This window comes from Rhinolophus sinicus, chromosome 9 (assembly GCF_057876585.1).
Source record: "Rhinolophus sinicus isolate RSI-liver-muscle chromosome 9, RSI-T2T, whole genome shotgun sequence".
Lineage (NCBI taxonomy): Eukaryota > Metazoa > Chordata > Mammalia > Chiroptera > Rhinolophidae > Rhinolophus > Rhinolophus sinicus.
In genome coordinates, this window is record NC_142509.1 from 21,361,836 (window position 1) to 21,388,658 (window position 26,823).

Here is a 26,823-nt window from a genome sequence, read left to right on the forward strand (position 1 = left end):
TAATGGGCAGCAGTCAGGAGGACTCCTGTGTCCCCTTCCTCCACTTCCCGGCTGAACACCTTCCTCGTCCACATCTCCCTAACACAGCCTAACTCTCCCTAACCGCCTATTCGTCCTAGAATGGGTGACAAGTTACTCTTAGCCACCTGGCAGAAGAGAGACCTGGGTTTTAGTCTAGCTCTCTGTTAAATAACTGGCTTCAGGTAACTGACGTTACACCTGAGGTCCGCACAACACCTTCTGTGAAATCACCAGAGAGCTCCAGGTTCCGGGCCCTCTGCTTCCAACTAGAGTGAAAAAGATAGGAGCTTATCAATGGTCGTTAGGAGGTGTTTGGAGTGAGACAGGCTTGAGGTGGGCTTTGTCACTTATTAGCTGCCCGACCTTAGGCAGGAGTCTTACTCGCTGGACTTCAATTTCTCATCTATAAAATGGGGCTAATAAAAGTACCTACTTTGTCGTTAGGAGGATTCAATGAATCATGTTTGGAAAGAGCGACGCCTTGTGCCTGGTACATGAGTGCTCAATAAACACTAATATGTCAATGGTTTTGATGACTTGAATGGGCTTCCAGGTTAAGATTTCATTTGAACTGAGTCCTGTGTGTGGGTATGGGTACGTATCCACAGGACTAAAGACTCTCTAAACCCCTCCTTAGCTTCAAAAAAGCTTCAAGATTCTATTGCTCAAACAGTATCTTCCTATCCAACACCCTCCATTCTTCCTTCATTGATTTCCCTTCTCTTTAATCGTTTTCCCTCCCAATAATTAAGCAACCTCTCCAGAATTTCATCATTTCTTGTTTCCTACTTAAATGCAACATGATCTGTTTTTTTAATGCAAAAAAGGGAAGACTAAAATTAAGCCCACAATCAGAGGAGAGTTAGTGGCTTATAAAGTGACTCAGGTTGACATGCCAACGTCCCACCCACTCCACTTCCAGGGGTCCCCCAGTCCTTTGGGCCACAGCATGACATGCAACGACCCTCAGCCAAGGCCAGCCATCCAAGGGAGAAGGGTGCATGAGGCTGGTGGCTAGGATGAGGCTCAGAGAGCTTGTGTTAGGTAAAATCTAGGAGGTGGAGAGTTCCTGGGGACATTTTAGAGAAAAGAGGGGCCAGGGCTACTCTGTGGAACCTCTGAAGACTCCAGGATCCCCAAAGCCTTTTCCCTTTCTAGAAACAGTGGTAAGGAAAAAGACTTGTTGAAATGAAACAAATACACCAAAATGCTGGACGTGGCTGATCCAATAGAAAAGTGTGGGGGCAGTTTTGTTTTTTTTTTTTTTTTTTGCAAACATGGTAATATTGCTTGTATAATAAAATTTAAACACTTAAAATCAATTATTCTAATCAGTTGTGCTCAGCCAAGAAAATGTACAAGAACCTAGAAAAAGACTGTTTTGGCTCCCACTGAAAAGTAGCACACTCCAGTTCTCACAGAGAGATCATAAAGGGAGGAAACAGGAACATCACAAATATCTGGCGCCTCACCCCTGCCGTCCCCTGGGCTGGGGGCTTGCTCAGATTCGGCTTAGAGGAAAGCCTGACAAATAGCCAGGCAGCAGTGCTAGAGGGGCATGATGGGGACAAGGACGAGTATGGACGACTTCCAAAAGCCACCAAGAGGCCTGAGGTCGTTCCCGAGCAGCTGTGGTGATGCAGAGTGACCACACCACGGCAGTCAGGAAACCTGCTTCTAGTTCTTGGCCACCAACTGGCTGAGTGAACTTGGGCAAGTCAGGTCATCTCTCTGGGCCTGTTTCCTCATCTATAAAATAAGGGGACTTGATTAACTTGAAAAATATGTACTGGGCTCTTACCCTGCGCATAGTGCTGAAGCTGTAATACAAAAAGGAATAAGACAGTCATTTATTACCCTGTTTACCTGTCATTGTGGTCACAGAGATGAACAAGCCAGTGTCCTGGCTGTTAAGACGTTTACATTGTAGTCAGGGTGACGCGGAGCAAACAAGAACTGGCCAGTCACTTGCTCGGTGCAGACAGAGGTGTGGTCACAGGAAGGAGTAGCCTTTTCTACCAAGGCCAGGAGGGGAAGTGTCACAGAAGAGGCCTGACCTTGATCCTGGAGGATCTTTGCTTCCTGCACTCAGACTGGACAATCTCATAAAGGGTTGGGACAAATACCCAAACAGCAATCACACAAGGGCGCATAAAGCCACCATGGGTACTCCAAGTTCAGAGGGGAGGGAAAAACCATGTGGCTTAGGCGGGGTGGGGTGAGAGGCAGGCTGGAGACAGAAGCTTTGCAGGGGAAATGGTGAGATAAGCCTTGAATGATGCAGTTTCCTGAGAGCCCTGAGGGGATGAAAGAGGCATTCTAGACCAGGGGCCTGCTCAGGTAAAGGCACAATGTGGGGACTGTTGGGGTGTAGTTGGAACAGCAGGTAGACCAAGGAGTGGGGACTGGCAAGGCTGAAGCCATCATGATGACAGACATTGGAAATGACCGGCCCCGGGCCAAGCACCCTACATCCTCATGTCAGTTCTTGGAGGTAGGTTCCCTCATCTCTCTCCCATTCTTTCAGATAAGGAAACAGAGGCTCAGCAAGGTTTTACAAAGTCACACAGCTGATGGATGGCAGAAACAGCATGTGACCCAGGTCTGTCTGATGCCCCACCCTGATCTCCTTACCACTGGAATGCCAGGCAGTGGCATGACCGAGCCCTTCCCGTTTAAGGTACCACTGTCCCAGCGCACCTGGCCTGGCATTTCACGTCAGACGCATGGGTCCCAAAGGTTGGTCTTTGCCTTAACCATGGAAGCTGCCGTGATTCAGCCTCCTCCACTCAGGCAGCGACGGGACTATGAGGATCTCCCTCACCAGAACAGAGGGGATGGGAGGGCAAGAAATATTTGAATCACTAGGGTTTTTATGCTCCACTGTCTGCTGGCGTCGGTTTATTGTTCTCCTACATGGGTGTGGGCTGGCTCGCTGCTACGTGTTCTCCTCTTGTCGGCCTAGTGTTGTCATGGTCCAGGGGCAGGCACTTGTCCGTGGCTTTTCTTCTTAGACTGGAATGAGACCTTGCGAGCTCGGATGCTATCCAGATACCGCTGGATGTTCATGGACTCCCGTCTCCAGCGCCCCAGCTTCCTGAGCTGGTCCATCATGAACTTTTTTTTCAGATGATCATACAAGTGGGCCATCTTTTTCTTGGTCTTGTCTGAAGCTTTTATCTTACAAAAACACAGAGGTGAGGTTAGGATGAAGAAACTACCGCATAGCAAGAGAGGCTTCTGTGCTGCTGATAGGAAGGGGGATAATGTGCCAGCTGGATCCAATATGCCATAAATAATTTGATGCACAGGGAGCCTCAGTTTCCCTCATGTAAAATGTGGGCATTGAGCTAGATAACCCCTATGGTACCTTCTGACAGTCTGCAGTCTAGGAGCCTGATTTTGACCTCAACACCTCTGTTTAAAGACTGGTCAGAAAGAGGGAGGGGAAGGTGTGAAGAAAGGGTGCATCCTGTCCCTCAGCCCTTCGTTAACTCCCTCACCGTCCCCATTATTCATTTAGTGCTTCCACATATTATCTGTGACAACCCCTACATCACACTGAACTCTACTTATTTCTTCTATCATTTCTGTCCTATCCCCAACAAGACTGTACACTCTGGGAAGGCACGTCCTCTATCTTACTCACTCATCTGTTCCAATGAGCTAGCTGTGGAGTGGATACTATGAAAAATTAGCTGTAGGTCTTCCTAACCAGGAAGATGGGACACATGCCCAAATACTTCCAAGCAAGGTAGAGTGATACATCCCTAAAAAAAAAAAACCCCATAGAGTTCCAAGGAGGGGGATAGCAAGAAAAGCCTCAGAAAGGGTTGGCATACAAATGGGGGTTTGGTTTTGAAGGATGGCAAAGTGTTGGCCATGTTGAAATAGAACCAAGTGGGAGGTGAGCCTGAGAACCGACATTTTAACAAACTCTCCTGGGGATTCTAAGCACTGACATTGTCTCAAAATACCCGGCATAATGTACGCAAAGGTGAGCTCCATCAGGGCCAGTCAATGTTGCCATAATTGGACATCAGGAGTCAGTGCCTGAGTGGATCTTGGGGACAAGGGATGAAGAGGGAGGGTGTGTGGCAGAAAATATGGACACTAAAAGACATCGTTCAAATCCGTGGTCTCTGAGCGTGGCTGAGCATCATAAACGTTTCAGTTGCTTGATAAAAACATAGATCCCAGAGATGCTAGTTTAGTAGGGTTTGGATAGGAGCCAGGAATCTGTATTTTTATCATGTACCAGAGATGATGCTGATATAGCCATTGAAAAGTAAAGTGGCTGCTTTATAGCACCATTTTCTAGCTTATCCTCATGACAGCTAGCTTTTTGGTTGCTCTAAACGAGTGACTTCACCTTGAGCTTGACTTGAGATCCGTGGCCATAAATGGAGAGATATCAGCTATCATCCACTATTCTCAGAGTGTGTTCAGAGGATTCCCAAGACACTAGACCTTAGCTGTCTTCACTGAGGTCCTGAGGACCAGTGGCTAGCCAAAGCTGCCTCTTCACCTAATGTGAGCACTTCTGCAGGAGAGACAGAAACACTGCCACGCTGCCACTCAGGCTTCAAATCTACCGAGCTCCTCAGCAAGTTACTAGGTCTACACACAAGGAGACAGGCCCTGTCCTTAAGGGAGAACACCCTGCACGATGGTCAGTCAGACCCAGGTTTGCAACTCTGAAACAATGCACTCTGTGACCTTCGTGAAGTTACTCCATCTCCCTTTGCCTGTTTCCTGAACTGTGAAATAGGGTAATAATACATAACGGACAGTGAGTAGCTACAATACATAAGGGCTCAATACAGCTTTAAAAAGAGAACTCCTGGATGGCTGGAGGCTGGCACCACCCTCGGGTACGTATAAAACCAACTTGGGACACTTTCCACTGACAGGGTCTCAGAGATACTCACCTTACTTGCCAGAGGTACAATATTCCCCACCCACTGGTTTATAGGGGTGGCCCTCAGCCCCTCCTGGGCCAGTCAGAATAGCCCACACCGCCTGGCCCCAGTGACTAGGGCAGGGATGGGCCCATGACCCAACCGGGGCCAACTGGAGTCTTTCTCCAGGATTTGTCTAAGCCAAGCAACAGTGGAAGCACTGCATTTCCTTTCTGGGCTACAGGCCAGGGTTTCCTGTGGCCACGCTCCCCAGGGACAGCTAGCCTGATGATGCCAAGATACAGAAAGAAGCAGAAAAGTAGATGGAGAGGGTGAGTAGAAGACACACCCAGGGGTATCAGAGGTCCTGGCTTCTCTCATTTTAAACACTGGTGACCCTCTCTTATCGATCCTTGATTATGTAAACTCATCGCTCTCTATTTTGCTTGAACTAGTTCAAGTTCAGTTTATGTCACCTGCAACTTAAAGGATCCTAATAGATGCTATTTTATAAAGGAGAAATGAGAGTCCTGAAGGTAATGTGGGTTCCCCCAAGGTCACACAAAGCTGGCCTGCCCATCTCTGAGTCCACTCTGTTTCCACTACACCAGGCTACTGGAAGTTTAGCAGAGGGAGAAACACGCAGGCCTCTACACTTCTCTTGGTCTCTGTGGCCCTTAAAAGGATCTGGCACCATCTCTTAAGCCTCCCTCACTCTTTTCAATGTCAGAATCCCATGGGTCCATCCAGATTTGGCCCTGGAACATGGAGGGAAGCTCAGCAGAGTCAAGAAGGGGACAGCAGCTCAACTGTGCACTGCCTGCTCTGCTTGAAGAAATGAGCATGTTCTTGGAGTCCATCGTGTTCACGAGTCTCTTCCAGTGCCTAAAGCAGTGCCTGTCCCAGGCAGGCCCTAAGGATAGACTTAATGAATCAATCAATCAGGGTCTGTGGGGTGATGGCACTGTGGTTTCCCTCCCCTTCTTCTGAGGACTTTCAGCTAAGCACGGCAATCCCTACTTGTCCATAACCAAAGAAGTATTACAGACTCAATTCTCATATGAAAAATGGGGGGAGGGGGAATCCCTAAAGGAAAATAAATTGGCCAAACTGTGTTGATGCCACTTCAAGCTTTAGGACCCAAACTTCTTTTTATGAGGGATAGTAGGAATCCATTCACGGATTCCCCAAATAGAAAGGTAATGTGCTTTGAGGACAAATATGCCACAAGAGCCAAGAGACATGAAATCCTTTTCCCTGGCTCCCTTGGCCCAGAAACAGCTGTGATACCCTGGGCAACTCAGTAACCCCGAATCTCGATTGCCTTCTCTGTAAAATGGGATTTGCATTAGGGCACCTTGATGGCTCCCTATCTCCTCTAAGATCTGTGATCTTCCCCCCAGGGTATAGGGGAGAGTGAAATGAACATGAGGCAAGCCACTAACACCCCCCAACACAAAAGCTTGCGAGGGCCTTACCTCCATCTCATAGAGTCGTTGTGCACCGAGGTTGTCACGAATTATCACCCGAGATAAATGGCTCTTGGGTAAAAATTTTGTCACCGCTGCTTCACTGGAATTCATTAAGCTGGACAGGGCAAAGGAAGGTGGTATAGGTTGAGATGGCTGGGGCCATGGCTAGGACAGGGCCTGACTTGATGGACTCCTAGAGTAGTGGCTGAAGCTTCCTCGGGTTTCTTGGGCGAGGCACAGCTTTGTCATAATTGTCAGAGGAGCAAGGGAGTTAGCCTAGGTTTCTTCTTGTGGAAAATGTGTGCTAAACAGGTGTTTCTTGGATGAGGAGAGGAAAAGACATCCAGAGAAGGATGTGGAAAGTCCCAGAAAAGTATCAACAGGGACTCAGAACTGTTCACTGGAGCAGTCATCTTACGCAGAAATGCAGGGTGAAATGGGAGGTGGGGGTCTTAGAAGAGAGGAGCAAAAGTTACAGGGTAGGGTTCGGAGGGATAAATCTGAGGGGGGTTGAGGTGGGGGCACCTGCTCCAGGGCCTAGGTCTAAGAGAAACCTGGAGGAGGGGGGTCAGAGGAAGCAGAGGAAAAGACAATAAAGAGTTTTGACAGAGGTTAGGTTGGTTAAGAGGGGAATTCTAAGGGGAAAAAGGAGTTTGGAAAAAGTCAAAGTGAGGAAAGTGTGGGATGGACAAATGTTTGAGGAGACTCTGGAGGGTAAGAGGTAGAAGAAGGGATGGGGTGGGGTGGGGTGGAGTAAAATGGAGCCAAGTGAGACTAGAGATAATGATTTGGTCAAAATGAGGAATTAGTCAAACATGGATAATACCAGGCACTGTTTTCACTTTTTGATAATTTGGTACACTATGAAATAGTTTTACAACTACGTACCATTAAACGTTTTTTGCCCACTTCAAAATAATTGCTCACATTTTCTTTCTAAAATTTGGAAACTAAATGTACAATAGGGAGGCAATTGAATAAATTCTCGTTAGGTGATACAATAAAATACTATGCAGTTATGAATAAAACAGACATTCATAGTGTGTTAGGTGGAGGAAAAAGCAGGTTACAAAACAGTGAACTTGTTGGTGACATTCTCAACTACCACCAACCAAAAAAAAAAATGTATATATGTGTAGGCATGTTGTAGTATATATATATATGAATAGATCTGGAAAAATATACACCAAAATGTTAACAGTGATTGTTTCTGGCCATTCACTTTGCTTGTCTGTTTTGTCTGATTTTTCTATAATAAGTGTATACTGCTTTCAAAGGACAAAAAAGACAATTGATAAAACGTTTTGACAGATTAAAAAAAATTTTTCTAATTCATTTTCAGCCAATTTGGAACTATGGTTTTATGAATGGTTTTACATTCACAAACTAATAATAGAAATAAACAAATGCTCCTAATCTCTCCTCACATTTTTCTGACAGCAAAGGCATGACGTGATGAAAAAGGCTGGTTTAGAGACGAAGGTGTTCACATACGAGTACAAAAGTACCCCAAATTTTGTTTTAAAAAGAGACTTAAAAATTTTAAAGACATAAAAAAAAATTTTTTTAAAGACATAAAACACCTTTCACCCATTCAGTGGTGCGCCAAATTTACCAATACTTCCTGGGAAGCCACACAAAAAAGGCAGTCAGTGACGGGACATAACTCCCTTTCGAGAAATAAATAATGAACATCGTGAATCAAATGTTTTCCAAAGCCAGGCCTCTGTGGGAGCCTAGAGGATGCTGTGACGGGCTTGGGGGGGGGGGGGGGAAGTTGGGGTCTGTGGGGACTGGGGGCGGGCTGGGGGAACTGGGGGCTTTCCCAGGGCAAAGTGGTGAGGAGAGGGGTGTCAAGCCTGAGGGGATCTGGGCCTCATCAGACTCTAAGGTCAAGTTCAAGACTCGGCCCAAAGGGCGCTGGGGACCACCGGGCTACACGAAGTCAAGCCTGGGAGAGTACAGGGCCGGTGCAATCGGAGGAATGTGAGTTGCAGGTGAGAACTCCTGCTTCTCCTGGGCGTCCGGGCTGAGGGCATCCTGGCTCCCGGGCTCCTGGCGGTGCAAAGAGCTGGACTGCAAAGGAACTGGGGCCCCGGTCTGTGTGAAATTCAGACTCTCCTGGGGGCCTAAGAAAGGGCTGGGCTCTGGGCGAGCCAGGGCCGGTGTTCCAGAGCCCAGCTGAGGGAGCAGGGGTCCGTGGGAGTTCGGGCTGATCAACGCTCTGGGCACCCGCGCCGCACCTGAATAGCACTAGCGGCTGCGAGGTCCGCGGCTGCAGGAAGCAGATCTGCGGCTGGGCCCCTACGTTGATTTCGGGGCGGTTGCCGGGCCCATCGCGCCGGGAGGCCGAGCGCGGATAAGCGCCAGAACTGGTGGTCGCCTGGGCGGCGGCGGCTTGAGCAGAGGGCGAACTTAGGTCCCATGTGACCGAGGGCTTGGGCTGCTGGGTAGTAGCGTTTTCCACGCTCCGGAACGACTCAGTAACAGGACCCAGACCCGGAACCATGCTCCGTGGGCCCGCGCGGACGTGGAGTGAGTCCCTGCGCAGAAGCCGCGCGCGGAGCACCGCTCGTTGCCCCGGAGACACGCGAGGGAGGAGGGACGGGGTCGCAGTGGGCGGAGACCCGAGGTTGAGGACTTAGCAGGATTGTCCCTCGGCGGGTGCCGTGATGCAACACAGCGCGTTGCTGTGGAGACGGGCGGGGCCATTGGCGTGGGCTGTCGCGCGCGCTGAGCGGACCCTGCTTTTCGGCTAACTGCTGTGGCCCCCGCGTGATCGCGGGGTGGGGTAACCGGGTAAGTTCGGGCGGGGCAGCTTCAGGGTTGGGAGACGAGGCCGGGGTTTCTCCAAAGACTCGGCACGCGGATTCCTACCCGCTTCGAGGGACCATTGCTATGGAAACCAGAGCGCCGGGTCGCGGGAGATTGTGGCTCCCTGGTTGTGACGGGTCTTCTCTGTCCCCAGACCCTGGTCCGAGGCTTCGGGCGCGGTTGCTTCCTGAACGAACTTGCACTCCTGCCCGCGGGAGAGAGGTAAGACCATCTGGGTCTGGACACTCAGTAGCTGAGGAAGCCCCTTCCAACGCCAACTTCCCAGGAAACCTATCTGACTCTCCCCTGGAAATGGGCGTGGACTGTCAACCCGTGGACTTTGTTCCTCGTTTATAACCCAGTACTAACGAACGCCCCACGGTGTTTGCCGACTTTTCCCACGTATAATGAGACCAGGAAGATCGGCTTTCGGACCCTGCTTTGTGACCCTAGACAGGTCCCCTCTTTGCCTCACTTTCCCCATGTGTAAAATAGAGCTATTATAACTCCAGACACCGGCCTGTTATACTGCTTTGACGATGAACCAGATGAGGAAAGCCAAAGGCCTTTCGGGCTATAAAATAGTGAAATTGATCTGCGGCCAAGTTGCTGTTTCTCTTTCTTCCTCCCGGTCTCTAACCGTTCTTCAGATCTTTGTATCATTTCTTTTGTGTGTGTTGTGTGTGTGTCATTTCTTCAGGCGATCTTTGCAGCTTCCTAGCTGGGCCTGAAGTAAATCCCGTTAGTCTTCATTCCCATAATGCCCTGCATTTTAACTTCCTTAATAACAGCAAGAATAGTTATCATTTCTAGAGCACCAGGCCCTGTGTTAAACACTTTACCTGGGTTGCCTCATTTAACCTCAGAAGATCCTTATAAGATAGGCACTGTTATCCTTATTTTCCAACTCTGTTGTAATTGCCTATTTAATGTCTGTCTCTCCCACTAGACTTAGAGCTCAGTAAGCGAGGGGGGGGGGGGGGCATGGCTGTCTTGTATATTTCAGTATCCCCAGCACCTAATGAAAATGACTCTCTTCCCTTCACTACCCTCACCAAAAGCAGTGTCTCCTCTGCAAACCTTTTGTCACTGTGATGAACAGCAGTCTCCCCTAGTCCTGTTGTCCACAGAGTACCTAGTTTGAGGTGGGGGGAGCTCAGTCTACTTCTCTGGTTTTTTGGAGGAGGATCCAAAACATTCCTTAGCATTTAGGTTTCCAGCTGGGTTGGGAGAGGAGAGCTTTTCCCCTGCCCTCACATGACCTTTAGAACAAACCAGCCCCATCTACCCTTCTTGGGGTGAGCCTGATGTATTTGACTCTGAGGCCTTGGCAGGTAGGATTTGCCTATACAACCTGTGGCCTTCCTCCCTAGCAGCCTAGGAACCACACTCACCTACACCTAGCCCTTCCTCCAAATTCTAGAGAAACATGGCAGAGAACTCATCCTTCCCAGAAAACCTCTCAGAAGGCAGAATAGTGGTTGTTGGAAATATTTCCTCATTCAACAAGTATTTATCAAGCACCTACTTGTGGGGACACGGAGCTTGGCACGGGTAATACAGTAGGAGTGAAAACAGACACAGTGATATCCCAAATAGAATCACAGACAGATCAAGGCAAAACCACACCTTCAGGAAGTGTTAGGAAGCACAGGCCCCAAGGTTCTGCTGAGTGTAACAGATCAGGATCTGACACGCTTGTAAGGAACGGACTGAGAACAGCAAAGGCAGGACCAGATGTCCATGCAGAACTGCAAGTAGCTCAGCCTAGCTGAGGCCCTTCAGTACGTAGGGAAGGCTAATAGCAAGCTGGAGAGATGGGCAGGAGCCAGGCTGTAAATGGCCTTGACAGCCAAGCTAAGGGACTCCATCTCATCCTGACAGTGGGCAGCCACTGAAATACTAAGCAGAGGAACAGAATTTCGGCTTCTTATTTGTCTGTACCGGATGAAGACTACCATTTGGTTTGAGAGGTGTGCTCTAAGTCCGGGTGTTCCTATTTCAGTGAAACTCGTGAGGATGTGCTATTTTTACAGCTTTGTTCAAGACTGGGAGAATAAGGGGCCTGGGATTTCTTAGCAGGTGTCTGCCCCTCCTGGGGTGCATGCCACAGTCCTGTGGCACACACCATCATGCTTGTATGCCTTTCTAGTACCTGCGGCCCCTCTGCCTCTCTGCATTTGACCTTGGGGGCTGCTGTGGTGGCCTCCAGGAAGCGTTTAGTGACCCTCTTCCTCAGGCCGTCCTGAGAGGCACGGTGCAGGAGCATGGTTAACGATGTAGGACTACAATTTGAGATCAGTTCCACGTGGGCACATTTATGTCTCTTCACAGAGATGGTTCTTGGAAAGGGGAAGCTAAGACCCTCCTCTCTCTTATCCCACCAGTGACTCCCAGCACCGTGGACTCTGGTTTCTTGTCATTGATTCAGAGTCTCATGATTTGAGCATAAAATCAGAAGACTGAGGAGGGAGACTATCTGAGTGGTTCCCACTTAGGGGGGCTGGAAGGGAGGAGAGGATTTTGAAGAGAAGGGAGAACCTCTGTGTGAGCCTAGGTGGAGAGTTAGGCCAGGGCTCAGCTGTAGGATACAAGTCGGCCTGCCCAGCTGAAAATGTGGAGCCCCTCAAGTGGAGGCCTTTAGTGCCAGTCTCGGGGTTGTCCTTTGTCCTGCAGGGCAATGAACATTACGTCTCCTGAGAAGCATGCTGAAAATGCAGATTCATGCTCCTCACCCCAAGAGCCTACTCGGTAGATTTGAACATGAACCTGAGTGTCTGATAAGTTCCCTGAGTCATTCTGTGATGGTCAGAGGACCACCGTGGGGAATCCTTCTATAGGCCCATCCATCCATTTCTCAGAAATCCTCTGGGGTTAGCCTGCTGGCCCAGTTGGGCTCCTGCTCTCTAAATGTTCTCTCCCTCTTCGCAGTGTTCCATGGACACAGCCTAAGAGAAAGAGGCAGCTTTTATGCCTCACTGGCCGCTGACCTAACGGCCTGATGACAGCAGCCCCGGGCACCTTCCCGGTTCAGTTCCGGCAGCCCTCGGTCAGCGGCCTCTCTCAGGTCACCAGCAGCCTGTATATCAGTAGTGGGGTGGCCGCCAACAACAAGCTCATGCTCTCCAGCAACCAGATCACCACAGTCATCAACGTCTCGGTGGAGGTGGTGAACACCCTCTACGAGGACATCCAGTACGTGCAGGTGCCTGTGGCAGACACACCCGTCTCGCGTCTCTGTGACTTCTTTGACTCCATTGCCGACCATATTCACAGTGTGGAGATGAAGCAGGGCCGCACGCTGCTCCACTGCGCGGCCGGCGTGAGCCGTTCAGCCGCCCTCTGCCTCGCCTACCTCATGAAGTACCACGCCATGTCCCTGCTGGATGCCCACAAGTGGACCAAGTCATGCCGGCCCATCATCCGGCCCAACAACGGCTTTTGGGAGCAGCTTATCCACTATGAGTTCCAGCTGTTTGGCAAGAACACCGTGCACATGGTCAACTCCCCTCTGGGAATGATCCCTGACATCTACGAGAAGGAGGTCCGTTTGATGATTCCACTGTGAGCCACATCGCCAGCCTCGGCACCGGGGTCAGAGGTGCAGATCTGCCATTGATCCGACACCAAGATCTGAACTTAAACATTCTGCTTTTGTGAGGCAGAAAAAAACCAGATGACGCCTTTTATAAGAGCAAGAAAAAAGGAAAGATGCTGTAGCTTTTAACCTTGTAATCCGTATCTTTAAAGATTAAATTCACTAAATATAAGATGGTGAAGATAAGTTTTCTTACCCTGTGAGTGACAGGTCATAGCCGGTGGCTAGAGGGGAGAGTGAATGAGGCAAGTGGTGCGTGGGTCAGATGGACCGGCGGCCAAAGCATATGGCAAGCCTGGAATCCTGTGGCCCTCCCCCAGACCGACTAACCTACAAATGGGTCTGCCACAATCCGCCTCATTCTTTCAAACCCAAAACCAGAGCCTTAAGCATCATGGCACCTCCTTGCTTTTCACAGTAAGTGCCAACCTACTGGATAAGTGACCTTCAATGGTGCTCTGGGAACCTGAGGGGCCCCAGGCCATCCCCACATCCACCTTCAACAACAGGGGCCCAACTCTGGTTTTTCTATATTGGATTTATGCTCAAAGAGAGCATTCCATTGTTGAGTGCTGTTGTACATGGCAAGGTCTCTAAGTGCCCCTGACATAACAATCCCCCACGAGCCTTTGGTGAAAGGTGGCATTAGTTTCCTCCAGGGCACATGTGGGAACAAGGCCTAACATGAGGCCTCAGGAGTTCCTCTCACAGGCTTGGGCTCGGAAAGCTGGAACTGCAGACCCAAAACCTAGCTTTGTCCCCTCCTGCCAATGTGATCTGGGCCTCAGTTTCCTCATCTGTCAAAGCAATGGCAATAAGGGCTCACAGGTTGTCATGAAGATTCAACGATTCCTTAGCATGGTGCCTGGCACACGGTAGGTGCTTTGCGTGACCAGCTGCTCTCGTGAATGTGCCCTGGGCCTCTGGTCCACGTCAGCACAGTTGAGTCATCCTCATAATGGCACTTCCCCCATCTGTGCACTGCCCTTTACAGTTTACAAAGTGTTCTTCCAAAAATCATCCCATGTGAAAACAAAATGGTTTGACTCCTTTGAAACTCTACCTTAAGGGAGACGTAGACTTTGAAGCCTTTTCAGAGTTCTCATTGTGTTTAATCCATGTGCAACTTAGGGGTCCTAAAGCAAGGAACACACTTCCAGCTCCCCCAAAATGGGCTTGTTTAGATCGCTGACCACTAGAGCCAGCACCCTGGTCTGGCTCACCCACCAGGGTCCACGAAGACACATGCCAAAGGGGCAAATGAGTATGTCCCCCAGTAGGCCCTGAAATCCAGGATTGCTCAAACCCCCAGGGGCTGAGCAGCTGGCTCAAGGCCAGCTATTCTAATACAGAGGTTTGCAGACAGACAATATATGAGACAGACAAAAGCACAACTGCTCGGTGGGTCCAGAGCTCAGTGCCAGCCAAGTGCCCTTTGTCTCCAAACCTACCCACCCTCCACTTCCACAACAGGCATGCCCAGAGGTACAATTTTAAGGTGGGGGGAGAAGGAAAATCATAGTTCTAGCCTGATCTTCTCGTTTTACAGATGAATACAGACCCACAAACACCAGGGCTGGCGGGGCAGAGCCCTCACAAAGCTGCCTTTCTGAAAGAAACCCAGATGATAGAAAATTTCTTTTAAAGCATTTTTAAAGAGAAATTTATTTGGATATATTTTGTTTCCATTTAAACATTTTTTTTAAATTAACATTCCATAAAATCAACTTTGTCATATGTACAGTTCTATGTATTTTAACACATTTGTCTACTTACCTACAGTCAGGACACAGCAGTTCCATCACCCCAAAAAATCTTATGTTACCCCTTTGTAGTCAAACCTTCTCCCCACACCAGCCCCTGGCAAACACTGATCTGTTCTCTGTCCCTATAGATTTGCCTTTTCCAGAATGTCACACACAGAATCATAGAAGATATAACGTCTGGAGACTGGCTTCTTTCAGTGTAAAGTCTTTGAGATTCGGACATGTTGCTTTTTATGGCTAAGTGTGGTATTCCATTGTATGGATGTCCCAGAGTTTGTTTTACTCTCACCCACTGAAGGATATTTGGGTTTCCAGTTTGGGGTAATTTTGAATAGAACTGCTATAAACATCTGTGTATAGTTTATGTGAACTTGTGTGAACTTGAGTTTTCATTTAGGGCATCCACCCAGGAGTGGGCTTGCTCAGTCATAGGGTAAAAGTTATGTTTAACTTTATAAAAAGCTGCGAAACTTCCAGAGTGTCTACTGTATTTACATTCCACTATGAGAGATCCAGTTTCTCTGTATCCTTGCCAGTATTTGGTACTGCCAGTATTTTTTGTTGTAGCCGTTCTATAGATGTGTGGTTTTAATTTGCTTTTCCTTAATGGTTAATGATGGTGAGCATTGTTTTGTGTGCTTAATTGCCTTCCACATGCCCTCTGGTTTAAAAATATCTATTCAACTCGTTCGCCCATTTTAAATTTGGTGGTTTTCTCACTGTTGAGTGTTGAGAATGTGTTATATATTCTGGATACAAGTCCTTTGTCAAATATGAATGTGTAAATATTTTCCCCAGTCTAGCTTGTTTTTTCATTCTCTTAAAAGCATCTTTTGTAGAGCCAGTGTTTCTCATGTTGATGAAGTGCTACTTACCAATTTTTCCTTTTATGTATTATTATTTTGGTGTCATGTCTAAGAACCCTTTGCCTAACTCCAGATCACAAAGATTTTCTCTAATGTTTTAAAGTTTAAGAGTTTACATTTTTCACTTATTCCTATGATCCTTTTTTAAAATTTATAAGGTGTGTTTATATTGAGGTTCATATTCTTTTTATATGGTTTCTAATAGTTTCATCTCCATTTGTTGAAGACTGTTGTTTCTCCATTGAGCTCCCTTTGCACCTTAGCGTAGGTCTATTTTTGGACTCTTTGTTGTTTGATATATGTGCCTTTCTCTTCACCAGTACCACACTACTTTGATTACTGTAGCTTTATAAGAAGTCTTAAAATCAGACCGTGTGAGTCCTCCAATTTTCTTCTTTTTTAAAAAATTGTTTTGGTTATTCTAGTTTCCTTGCCTTCCTTTATAAAGTTTACAAGAACAACAGCAATAAATCTTGCTGGGATTTCAGTTGAAAGTTAAATCTGTTGACCAATTTAGAGAGAATTGATCCATGAACACAGTGTGTCTGACCACTGATTAAGTCTTCGATGTCTTTCATCAGTGTTTGGTAGTTTTCAGCATACAGGTCTTATATATTTTATTATATTTATATGTAACTATTTCATTTGAAGGTAGGCATTATAAAAATAATTTTTTGTTGTTGTTTTCAATTGGTCATTGTTAGTATATAGAAATACACTTGATTTTTGTGTGTTGACCTCGTATCCTGTGACCTTGCTTAATTCATTATTCTAAGATTGTAGATTCCTTGGCAGTCTACCTGTAGACAATCGTGTCCTCTGCAAATAGAAATAGTTTTCTTTTTTTCCATCCCAATCTGAATGGCTTTGATTTCTTTTTTTATTACACTGGCTAGGACTTCCAGTATGATGATGAATATGAGTGGTGAGAATAAACAGTCTTGCCATGTTCCTGATCTTAGAGAGAAAATGTTCAGTCTTTTACCATTAACTATGATGTTCGTTATAGATTTTTGTAGTTGCCATTTATTTAGGTTAAGGAAGAGTTGGAAAGTATTCTGTCTTCTACTTTCCAGAAGAGATATGTAAATTGGTTTTATTTCTTCTTTAAATGTTTGGTAGAATTCACCAGTGAAACCATCTGGACCTGGAGATTTCTTTTTCAGAAGGATTTAACAATGAATTCAATTCCTTTAATAATTCAAGGACTATTCAAGTTATCTTTTTTTTTGTTTTTAAAGATTTTATTGGGGAAGGGGAACAGGACTTTATTGGGGAACAGTGTGTACTTCCAGGCCTTTTTTCCAAGTCAAGTTGTTGTCCTTTCAATCTTAGTTGTGGAGGGCGCGATTCAGCTTCAAGTTGTTGTCCTTTCAGTCTTAGTTGTGGAGGGCACAGCTCAGCTCCAGGTCCAGTTGCTGTTGCTAGTTGCAGGGGCACTGCCCACCATCCCTTGCGGGACTCAAGGAATTGAACTGACAACCTTGTGGTTGAGAGCCCACTGGCCCATGTGGGAATCGAACCAGCAGCCTTCGGAGTTAGGAGCATGGAGCTCTAACCGCCTGAGCCACCAGGCCGGCCCCAAGTTATCTTCTTGATCTTGGGTGAATTTTGGCAGTTTGTGATTTTAGAGGAATAGGTTTATTTCATCTAAGTGTCAAATTTATGTATGTAGAGTTGTTAGGGTTTACAGTGATAATCACCTTTTTGTTCTTCATACTAATAATTTGTCTTTTCTATTTGTTAGTCTGGCTAGAGGTTTATCAATTTTTAAAGAACTTCCTATGGTCTCTTTTTTATTTTCTCTGTTGTTCTTCCCTTTATTTCATTGATTTCTGCTCTTTATTATTTCCATACTTCTGCTTGTTTTGGGTTTATTTTGTTCTTTTTTCTAATTTCATAAGGCAGAAACTTAGGTTATTGATTTGAGACCTGCATCCCACAAATTTTGATTTGCTGCATTTTCATTTTTCTTCATTTCACAGTGTTTTCTAATTTCCCTGAAAATGTCCTCCTTTACCCATGGATTATTTAAAAGTGTGTAGTTTAATTTCTAAATATTTGGAAATATTATTACCACTTTTCTGTTGTTGGTTTCCAGTTTAACTACATTATGGAGAACATACATTGTATGATTTCATTTCTTTTAAATTTGTTAATGTTTATGATGTAGGATATGGTGTATCTTGGGGAATGCCTCATGAGCACTTGGGGAAAAAGAAGGTTATTTTGGATGGAGTGCCCGATACATGTCAATTAGGACCAGTTGATTGATAGTAGTTTCAATTCTTTTACATTCTTTCTGATTTTCTGTTTACTTGTTCTATCAATTACTGAGTGAGGAGTGTTGAAGTATCCAACTAAAATTGTGGATTTGTATATGTCTCTTTTCATTTCTATTTTTGTTCCATGTATTGTGAAGCTTTGTTTTTAGGTGCAGCTATATTTAGGATTGTTATGACTTCATGGTGAATGACCCTTTTATCAATATGCAGTGACTCTTTATCCTTCTTAATTTTTTGCAGTCTGATATTAATATAGCCACGCATCTTTAAGTAGTATTTGCATGGTATGTCTTTTTACATCCTTTTACTTTTAATCTACCTTTATTGTTATATTGAAAGTGAGTTTCTTGTAGACAGCACATAGTTGGGTCTTTTTTTCTATATCCAATCTGTCTTATTTGGTGTGTTTAGACCAAAATTATTGATATTTGGATTTAGGTCTACCATTTTATTGTTTTCTGTTTGTCATTGCTGTTTCCCTTAGAATTCCCTTCTTTTGAATTATTGAATATTTTTAAGTATTCTATTTTAATTTTATGTAGCTTTTAGAGGTTGCACTAGAGATTATAATATATATATATATATATATATATATATATATATATATATATATACTTAACTTTAATTCTACTTAGAATTAATACCTTACCACTTCAAGTTGAATGTAAAAACCTTACCACATATGTAGTTCTCTTCACCCTTCCCTGCTTTATGTAGTAGTTGTGATATATAGCACATCTACAGCTAGCAAAAATCCTACCTGTGTTATAATATTTGCTTTCAACCATCATACACCTATTAAAGAATTTAAGAGAATATTTATGATTACTATTGCTCTTCTTTTATTCCTGAAATTCTAAGTTTCCCTTTGGTATCATTTCCCTTCCATCTGAAGAACTTCCTTTAACACTTCTTTTAGAGGAGGTCTGCTAACAATGAATAATCTTAGCTTTCCTTAATATGACAATTTCTTTATTTTAGTCTTTTAGCTGGATATAAATGTGTCAATTGATAATTTTCTTTTCTTCAGCACTTTAAAAACATACCATTCTTTCTGGCCTCCATAGTTTCTCATAAGAAATCCGTAGTCATTCTAGTTCCAATTGTTTCCCAATAGGTAATGCTCTATTTTTCTCTGGCTGCTTTCAAGATTTTTCACCTTTTCTTTAGTTTTCAACAGTTTATGATGTATGTGGGCATGAAGTTGTTTATGTTTATCCTCTTGGGGTTCACTGATCCTCTCTCAACAACTTTGGAAAGTTTCCAGCTATTATTTAAATGTTGTTTTCTGTGCCATATTCTCCTCTAATCCTGTGTCTTTGATAACATGAACATTAGACCTGTTGATATTGTCCCATAGATTCCTGAGGCTCTGTTTATTTAAAAAAAAAATTTTTTTTTCGCTCTCTGCTGTTCATATTGGATAATGTGTTAGATTTTTCTTGCTGCCACAAACTTAGTGGCTAAAAAAGAATATCTGTTATTTTACAATTTCTGTAGGTCAGAAGTCATGTTGAGCTTGACTAAGTCCTTTGCTTGGGATCTTACAAGGCCAAAATCAAGGAGTTTCATAAGGCTGAAATCCAGTGCATTTTTTTTACTTGAGGCTCTGAGGAAGATTCAGCTTCCAAACTCATTGAGGTTGTTGGCCAAATTCACTTCTTTTCAGTTGTAGGGCAGAGGACTACAGCTATCAGCTTGGGGCTGGTCTTTTCTCCTAGAAGCTGCCCACGTTCCTTCTAATGCTTCCAGGTGGTCTCCTCCAACAATGGCCAGTTGAGTCCCTTTCATGTTTTGAACACCTGTTCTAAACTCAACCAGAGAAAATTCTCTGCTTTTAAGGATTCGTGTGATTAGATTAGCCCAGCAAATAATGCAGACAATCCCAATATTAAAGTCCGTAACTTCAGTTGTGTCTACAATGTGCCTTTTGTCATGTAAAGTAATATTCACATTCTCCAGGGAATAGAGCATGGACATCTTTGGCAGAGGTGGGCAGTCTGCCTATCACAGATAATTCCTATTGATCTGTCCTTCATGTTCACATATTCTTTTCTCTATCATCTCCATTCTGCTACTAAGGTCATCCAGTATATTTTCAAATTCTGATGATTACATTTTCTTAGTTTTAAAATTTCTGGTTGTTGTCTGTATCTTCTATTCTAATAATATTTGGTTATTGTCTGTATGTTCTATTTCTCTGCTGAGACTTGGTATCTTTTCATTTCTAAAGTATTTTTCTGATAATTCCAACATCTAGGTCATCTCAGTGTTCAGACATTCTCGGCTCTTTGTATGTAGAGTCATTTTGGATTGTATACTAGACATTTGAATGTTGTGTTATGAGACTCTAGGTTGTTAAATCCTATGGAAATTGTTGAGTTTTTGTTTTAGGAGGCAGTTGACCCTTTTAGTTTCAGTTCTGATCTGATCTGTCTCCTGTGGATTGTTAAAAACAAGACAACAGGACCAAAATGGAGTCACTTATGCTAAACCCCATACCACCAAACCAAGATTTAATTTACAGTTTCAGCTCTCCCAGAAATGGAATCTTTTTTTTTTTTTTTTTTTTTTTTTTGCCAATCAGAAATGGAATCTTAAACCAGTCAATCAGGAATCACCTGATCAGTAGCAGTTAAGTAATCTTTTTGACAGACCCATGCTATCCCCTAAAGGAAAATAACCTTGCAATAACCAACCCCCTTTTTTCTTAGGATAACTTCCTTGTTTCTGTTCCCTTCTGCATATAAAAATCTCTCATTTTGTACAGCTCCTCAGAGCTCCTTCCCCATTGAATAAAACCAATAAGATCTTTAAAAATTTACTCAGTTGAATTATCTCTTCTAACAGGGCCATACTTCCAATATCAGTTCAGTTTTCAAAACTTTTGCAATGTAAGTCAGATCTGTCCTAAGCTTGGGCCATCCAGGGGCCAGTCTGATATATGGGTGGTTTCCCTAGTAGTTTAGTTCTCAGTCATTGGAATGCCATTTAAAGTCAGACCCATCCATGTGAGCGTAGCATTTCATATACAACTTTATAGAATCCATTTCTCATGCTCCCTCCTGTCCACAACCTCCCCCCACACTCCAGGGCCTTTAGTCTCCCTGCTCTGCCAATAACATTCTGTGACTGGGTGTGATTTGTGGCCAAGTGACAAAATGAAGACACAAAAAAGGAAATGAAGATTCCTTCCCCCAAATATGCTTTTCAGTCCATAGGGGTTTTTTTTGGTCAGAGAGAAGGATTCCCCTTCAGAGTTTAGGTGCTTTTCCAGCTGCCACAGCCTCTGCTGCTGTCAAGTTTAAACTTCAATATGAGGCTTGCCTGGGGGCAGGGTTAGATGGAAAAGAAAACAAGAAAGGATTTCCCTCCTCTGTACTGAAAGGGACCTCCTTCCAATACTCAGACCAGAAAGACAGGGCTTCTCTTAGAGTTCTCTTGTGGTGTCCACCGCACACTTCTAGGGTCTACACTGCCTTTGAGACCAGGTCAGGAGATACAGGAGCAAAAAACAAAACAGGAACCTTGCCGCCAGATTGTTCTATACTTCATGTTCTGATTTCCTTTCCCAATTCACCTGCTACCATTTCTTCAGAGTCTTCAGATAACTGTTTCATGTATTCTGTCCAGGGTGTTTCGTTGCATCAGGGGGAAGGGCAGACTATGCTTAACTCTGTATTACTCAGAACGGGAACCCTGAAAAATTTATTTTGAAAAACACATGCTCATTTTTGGAAAAAGGAAAGCAAAATATGGTCCATCTATAGTACTGTCTTCAAGCTATAACCAAATCAACATTTTGTCATTCTATCTATTTCCTTCCTTCCACAGATTTTTTTTTTCATAGTTGAGAAAAACATGTTGGCTCCTCCTTTGTAAAATTAATTTTTTTTAAATATTCAGAATTGAATGTGGTGGGACCAGGATTTCACATCTTAAGTGGGAGAGGCTGAGGTTGAAGGCTCTTGAGAGGGTCCAAGTTCTTTTCCCAAACAGTTGACTCTGTTCTTTCAGACTCAGAGTAGAGTGGCCCTTTACTCAAACAACCTAGGGAAAGAAGGTCATGTTGGAGGTTTAATGCAATCCTGTCATAAGGGAGAAGGAGATGGTCCTCACAGCCCGACATTCTGGGTCAGGGATGGAAATCCCAGGCCTCTGATTTCAAGAACCTTTAACTTTCCCACTCTAAAAGTGCAGCATCTCTTTTTCTTTGTGATAAAGTCAATTAAATTTGATCTGAGAAGTTTCTGTGAAGGTTATACTGTGTTTCTCCAAAAATAAGACTTAGCCAGACAATCAGCTCTAATGCATCTTTTGGAGCAAAAATTAATATAAGACCCGGTCTTATTTTACTATAATGTAAGATCAGGTCTTTATAACATAATACAATGTAATATAATATAATACCAGGTCTTACATTAATTTTTGCTCCAAAAGACACATTAGAGCTGATGGTCCAGCTAGGTCTTCCTTTCAGGGAAACACGGTAATACCCTGTCAGATGAATAGGCACATGGTGGTGGCCCTGGAGGTTTCCCTGAACAACCTCTGTTGAGATGGTGATCTCATTACAAATCCCAGGGACAGGTAGCTCTTGACCCTGAAGTACACAGCCTGGCTTCCCTATCCTGGGATATTAAGTCCAAGTGCCCTAAGAACCCGTCAACCTATACCTCTGAACTGAGGACCTATGTCATCTAGTAAAGAACTTGGAATGAGTGTCAAGAGATATGGATTCTCATCCTGCTTTGTGACTTGACGCAGATGCTGGAGAGTTTCTGGAATTCTGCCTACTCTGTCAAATAGGAGTCACAATGCCCTCTGTGGTGGCCATAATAAGAATGTGCCCCTCAGACCTCCAATTACAGGAAGCAAAACTGACCAAAGGCCCCAACTGTGGCACCTTGAAATCCATCACCATGTTTATGTGGGGACTAGACTTCCCTCAGGCTCCTTCTAGCCAGTTGCTGAGTATAGCAGGCATATCAGGCAGGCCCATTCCAGGGACACATGGATTCTTCTGCTTGGCTTCATTGCCTCAAGAACTCTGATGGCCTTGCCAAACCTTCCTTGGACTGCAGCATGGTCAAGAATGCTTCCACCCAACCTACCTTCCCTCTCTCCTCTAATCAGAGTCAGACTTGCATCATACATGTCTCACAGCTCTCCCCACCTTCCCAAGTCCCACCCATTTTCTCTCACAAATGTTTGCCCTCATAAAATCCTTGCCCTTGTAATGTCATCTTGGTGTTTGCTTCCCAGAGGACCTGGACTAACACAGCATTCTACCCACCTCTCAGTGTTTCCGAGACACACTCAAGAGCAGAAAGTGTTACACACACAAATCTTTCTAGACTTCCCCTTGGCAAAATATTTGTAATGCCTTTGCCCTAAAGGAAAAAAAAAGTTTTTTTGTTGATTAAGCTAGAGGATACCCAGCTGGTACCTTCTTGTGGTAGACTGTCCCTGTGAACCTGGGCCAGACCCTGCACACCCCCATAACTTCACACTGGACTCTGTTCTTCACAGCAGAGTGGGGAGCAGGAAATGGCAGAATCCCAAGAATTAGGAAATGAAGTCCCAGCCCAGCTGTTCCCTCTTTACGTAAGATCATTGCTATGCTCTGAATGTGTCCCCACAAACTCATGTTAAAAACTGTCGACGTAAGAAACATCCAACCCTGTATAGAAGTTCAATGAGTCTATCTGAGCCAAATTGATGACAATTGATGACAAAGCAAAATCTCAACAGATTAAGAACATGCTCTGGCGAATGGCAGTTTTGCAGCTTATTTTATATATTAGAATTAAAGGAGGAAACGTAAGGAGGGTTACATGAAATCCATTGGTGGTGGGTTAAGGGGGTAGGAGAAAGCAAAGCGAGAAATCTCTAGGGTTGGATATAAATTAAAATGGAGAGACACATACTTCTTTTACATTGGTGGGTACAGGATAATTAACATTTACAGCACAGAGAGATGGTATTTGGGGAACAAGATAACAATGAGGGATTCTGTGGTCTCCTGCTCTGGTGCAGTGGGTTGTTCCCTGAGGGGTTTGGAAAAAGGTATTACTCTGACATTCATTCCAAGGGTATGTTATCTTAGATGCAAAAAGACAATAGACAAGCTCGCTTAAGGTAAAGAATCGACCTTAATCCAGAAAGCTACAAGCCAAGGATGTGACTACAGGCCATGACCTTCTTTTAGTTAGAAATTGTTATGCTCAGACCAGCCATCCTATGTGGTTAAGTTTGTAGAGACTGCCATGCTGGCCTCCCCTGAGCTTGTCAGGTTTAGTATGTGGCCCCTTTTTTCTCCACAAAACCTAATGCCCAAGGTGATGGTATTAGGAGGTGGGGCCTTTGGGAGGTGATTAGGTGATGACGTCATCAGAGTGGCGCCTTCATGAATGGAATTAGTGAGGCCCCAAAGAGCTGGCTCATCCCTCCTGCCCTATAAGGATACAACGACGTCTGTGACCCAGAAGAGGTCTCTCACTCAACCATACTGGCGCCCTCATCTCAGACTTTCCGCCTCCAGAACTGTGAGAAATAAACTTCTGTTGTTTATAAACCACCCAGTCTGTGGTATTTTGTTGTAGTAGCCTGAACAGACGAAGTCGTCTTGGTTCTTCCTCGTCTTTGCACTTCAATTTGCTCACATGTGTGATAAGGATTGAACTAGAGCTGTGGTTTTCAAACGGTTGGCGTAGGGGCCTCAGGGGAAAGGGGGTTTCTGGTTTAGCGAGGGCAATTCTGCTTTGGTTTGGGTGATATTGGGCTCCAGCATAATATACATGGACAAGTGTTCCTCCACAAATGAAAGTTTAAACACATAAAGAGAAACGCCCAGCCCAGGCAGAAGGTACTGGGGGGCCAGTATCTACCCAGCTAGAAGCTGGCAGTGCTTAGAGAAGGAGGGAGGGTGCAGAAGGAGGTCTAGATACTGGAAGCTTCCATCAGGCACAGGGAGCAAGGGTGACCTCAGATATTTGGAGGGGTCATAGAGAGTGGGCTTGGAGATATCAGAGCATGCAGGGCTTCAAATACCAGACCAAGGAGCTCAGGCCTCCTGTCTGCAGTGGGGAGCAGAGAAAGAAGCCTCCAGCCCTCACTGAGCAAGCATGCATTTGCCAAGTGCCCTCTGTGGGCCATGATTGTTTAGCACTGTGTCAGAAAGGATGCAGAGGTGTGGCTGCAGGTTGGAGCAGGACTAAATGGCCAGGCTATGTCCTTCTATTATTCACTCAACAAACATTCACTGATGTAGATGACCTCACTGATCTTCAGAGATGACCTCAATGATCCCTCCCTCCTGCGATTCACGCCCTTGTGCAGTCAAGGTGGGAGGGCCCAAGTTGAATAGGGCTGATTTGTGTAACCAATAAGACCTTAGAGAAACAATGATATTAAAATGAAATAATAAATGAAGATATTAGAGAAATGAGTATGACTTTTGCAGTTGGGTCGAAGAGGACATTATGGCTTTGTGCTCCGTTGAATTACTCTAGTGGAAGCCAACTGCCATGTCGTGAGGACATTCAAGGAGCCTTGCTGATAAGCCCATGTGGCCGGGAACTGAGGCCTCCTCCCACTAGCCATGTGAATAACCCATCTTGAAAGTGGACCCTCCAGCCCCAGTCAAGCCTTTGTATGACTGAAGCCCTGGCTGACACCTTGACTACAACCTCATGACAGACCGTGAGCCAGAACTATTCCACTAAGCCACTCCGAAATTCCTGATCCTCAGGAACAGACATCATTCATATTCGCTGTTTTAAGCCATAATATTTGGGGATAATTTGTTACCCCAAATCAATACAACTGATGCTACTCTGTGCTCTACCCAAGACACTGACCCCACTGTCCCCACGGACCACAACAATAGCTCTTCCCTGGTCTCCCTGCCACCAGTCTCAAGTCCTTTCAATATCACCTCCACATAGGACCAGACCAAACTGAAGGTCCGTTATCAAGAAATATTTATTGAACATCATGGCTCTTGCCTGCTCAAAACCTTCCATGGCTCTCCATTGTGTTTTGTGTGATTTCCAGGAAGTATTTGCAACCAAGCAGGAACATTGCAATGGTGGAGTTTCTGGCATCCCTAAGCTGATTTGGGAGCAGAGTAGAAGCAAGAGTCCTTGTTTGCCCTGGCCCCTGGAATGACAATCCAAGGGCCCTCTAGGGAGGGTGGGCGGGGCTCCTGGCCACTGGGGCTGAGACAAGGCAGCAGCTTTGTTCTGACTTCACAATGGCAGAATGCCCAGCACAGACCCAGCTTCTCCGGCTTCCTCCAAGGCAGGGCAAGGGGGTGGAAGCTGGGGCATCCACCCTGCTCTGCTTAGTCAAGAGCATGCCCTGGGGATTCTCAGTGTACAGTGGAGGGCTGGGGGAGGGGGTAGCATGAGAAGCCTTGGGGAAGGAACTGGGAGGCGTCTGTAGTGAGTCAGTCTGCTAACATTTCTTGAAGACCTATTAGGTTCCAGGCACTGTTGCTAAGCACTTGCAGCCTACGGGAGCTAGACAGGGTTAGGTTCTACTGCTGCCCCCACTTCACACATAGAGGCCCGGGAGGGGAATGCCCTTGCCCAGGGTCACACAGCTTAGACACGCCAGAGCTGGGATTTGAACCCAGATCTGGCCTCTGCTCTTGACTAGTATTTCTCTTCCACCAACTCCATCCATGCCAGGAACTGTGCCGGTGCTGGAAGACACTGGTGAACAGGACAGTTACTTGTCTCAGCCCTCCCAGAGCCCAGTCCAGTGGAGAAACAGACAATAAACCAGTTCTGAGAATGGGGTGTGCACAGGGCCTGCCTGGAGAAGTGCAGGGATCTGGGCAGACCTATAACTCAGCTTGGTGTGGGGCAGGGCAGGGGAGGAGGGAAGGAAGGAGCTTCTCAAGGAAGGTGAAATCTGTCTTCCTGAGGAGAAGGCTTCCTAGCAGGAACTGCGTACAGAAATGGAGGCTGAGAGGTGATGTGATTGGCCCAAGGCACCAGACCGAGTAAGAGACAGAGCCTAGAGGGCCAGTGGCCTGGCAGTGGGAATCAGCCGCTGAGACAGAGCCTGGAGGGCCAGTGGCCTGGCAATG

At 45.5% G+C, this 26,823-nt stretch overlaps 2 protein-coding genes across 2 annotated transcripts; one reads left to right on the top strand and one right to left on the bottom strand.

Annotated features, from left to right (window-relative positions):
* Positions 1-1,869: 1,869 nt before the first annotated feature.
* Positions 1,870-9,036, bottom strand: C9H5orf52 (chromosome 9 C5orf52 homolog). Its single transcript, XM_019743138.3, has 3 exons — positions 8,638-9,036; positions 6,401-6,509; positions 1,870-3,201 (listed from the first exon to the last, which is right to left on the bottom strand). The coding sequence occupies exons 1-3, from the start codon at positions 8,901-8,903 to the stop codon at positions 2,992-2,994; spliced, it is 585 nt and encodes a 194-aa protein (XP_019598697.2). The 5' UTR covers positions 8,904-9,036; the 3' UTR covers positions 1,870-2,991.
* Positions 9,037-9,053: 17 nt separating this feature from the next.
* On the top strand, positions 9,054-12,978 carry DUSP18 (dual specificity phosphatase 18). Its single transcript, XM_019743135.3, has 3 exons — positions 9,054-9,193; positions 9,363-9,430; positions 12,140-12,978. The coding sequence occupies exon 3, from the start codon at positions 12,210-12,212 to the stop codon at positions 12,774-12,776; it is 567 nt and encodes a 188-aa protein (XP_019598694.1). The 5' UTR covers positions 9,054-9,193; positions 9,363-9,430; positions 12,140-12,209; the 3' UTR covers positions 12,777-12,978.
* The last annotated feature ends 13,845 nt before the right edge of the window (positions 12,979-26,823 follow it).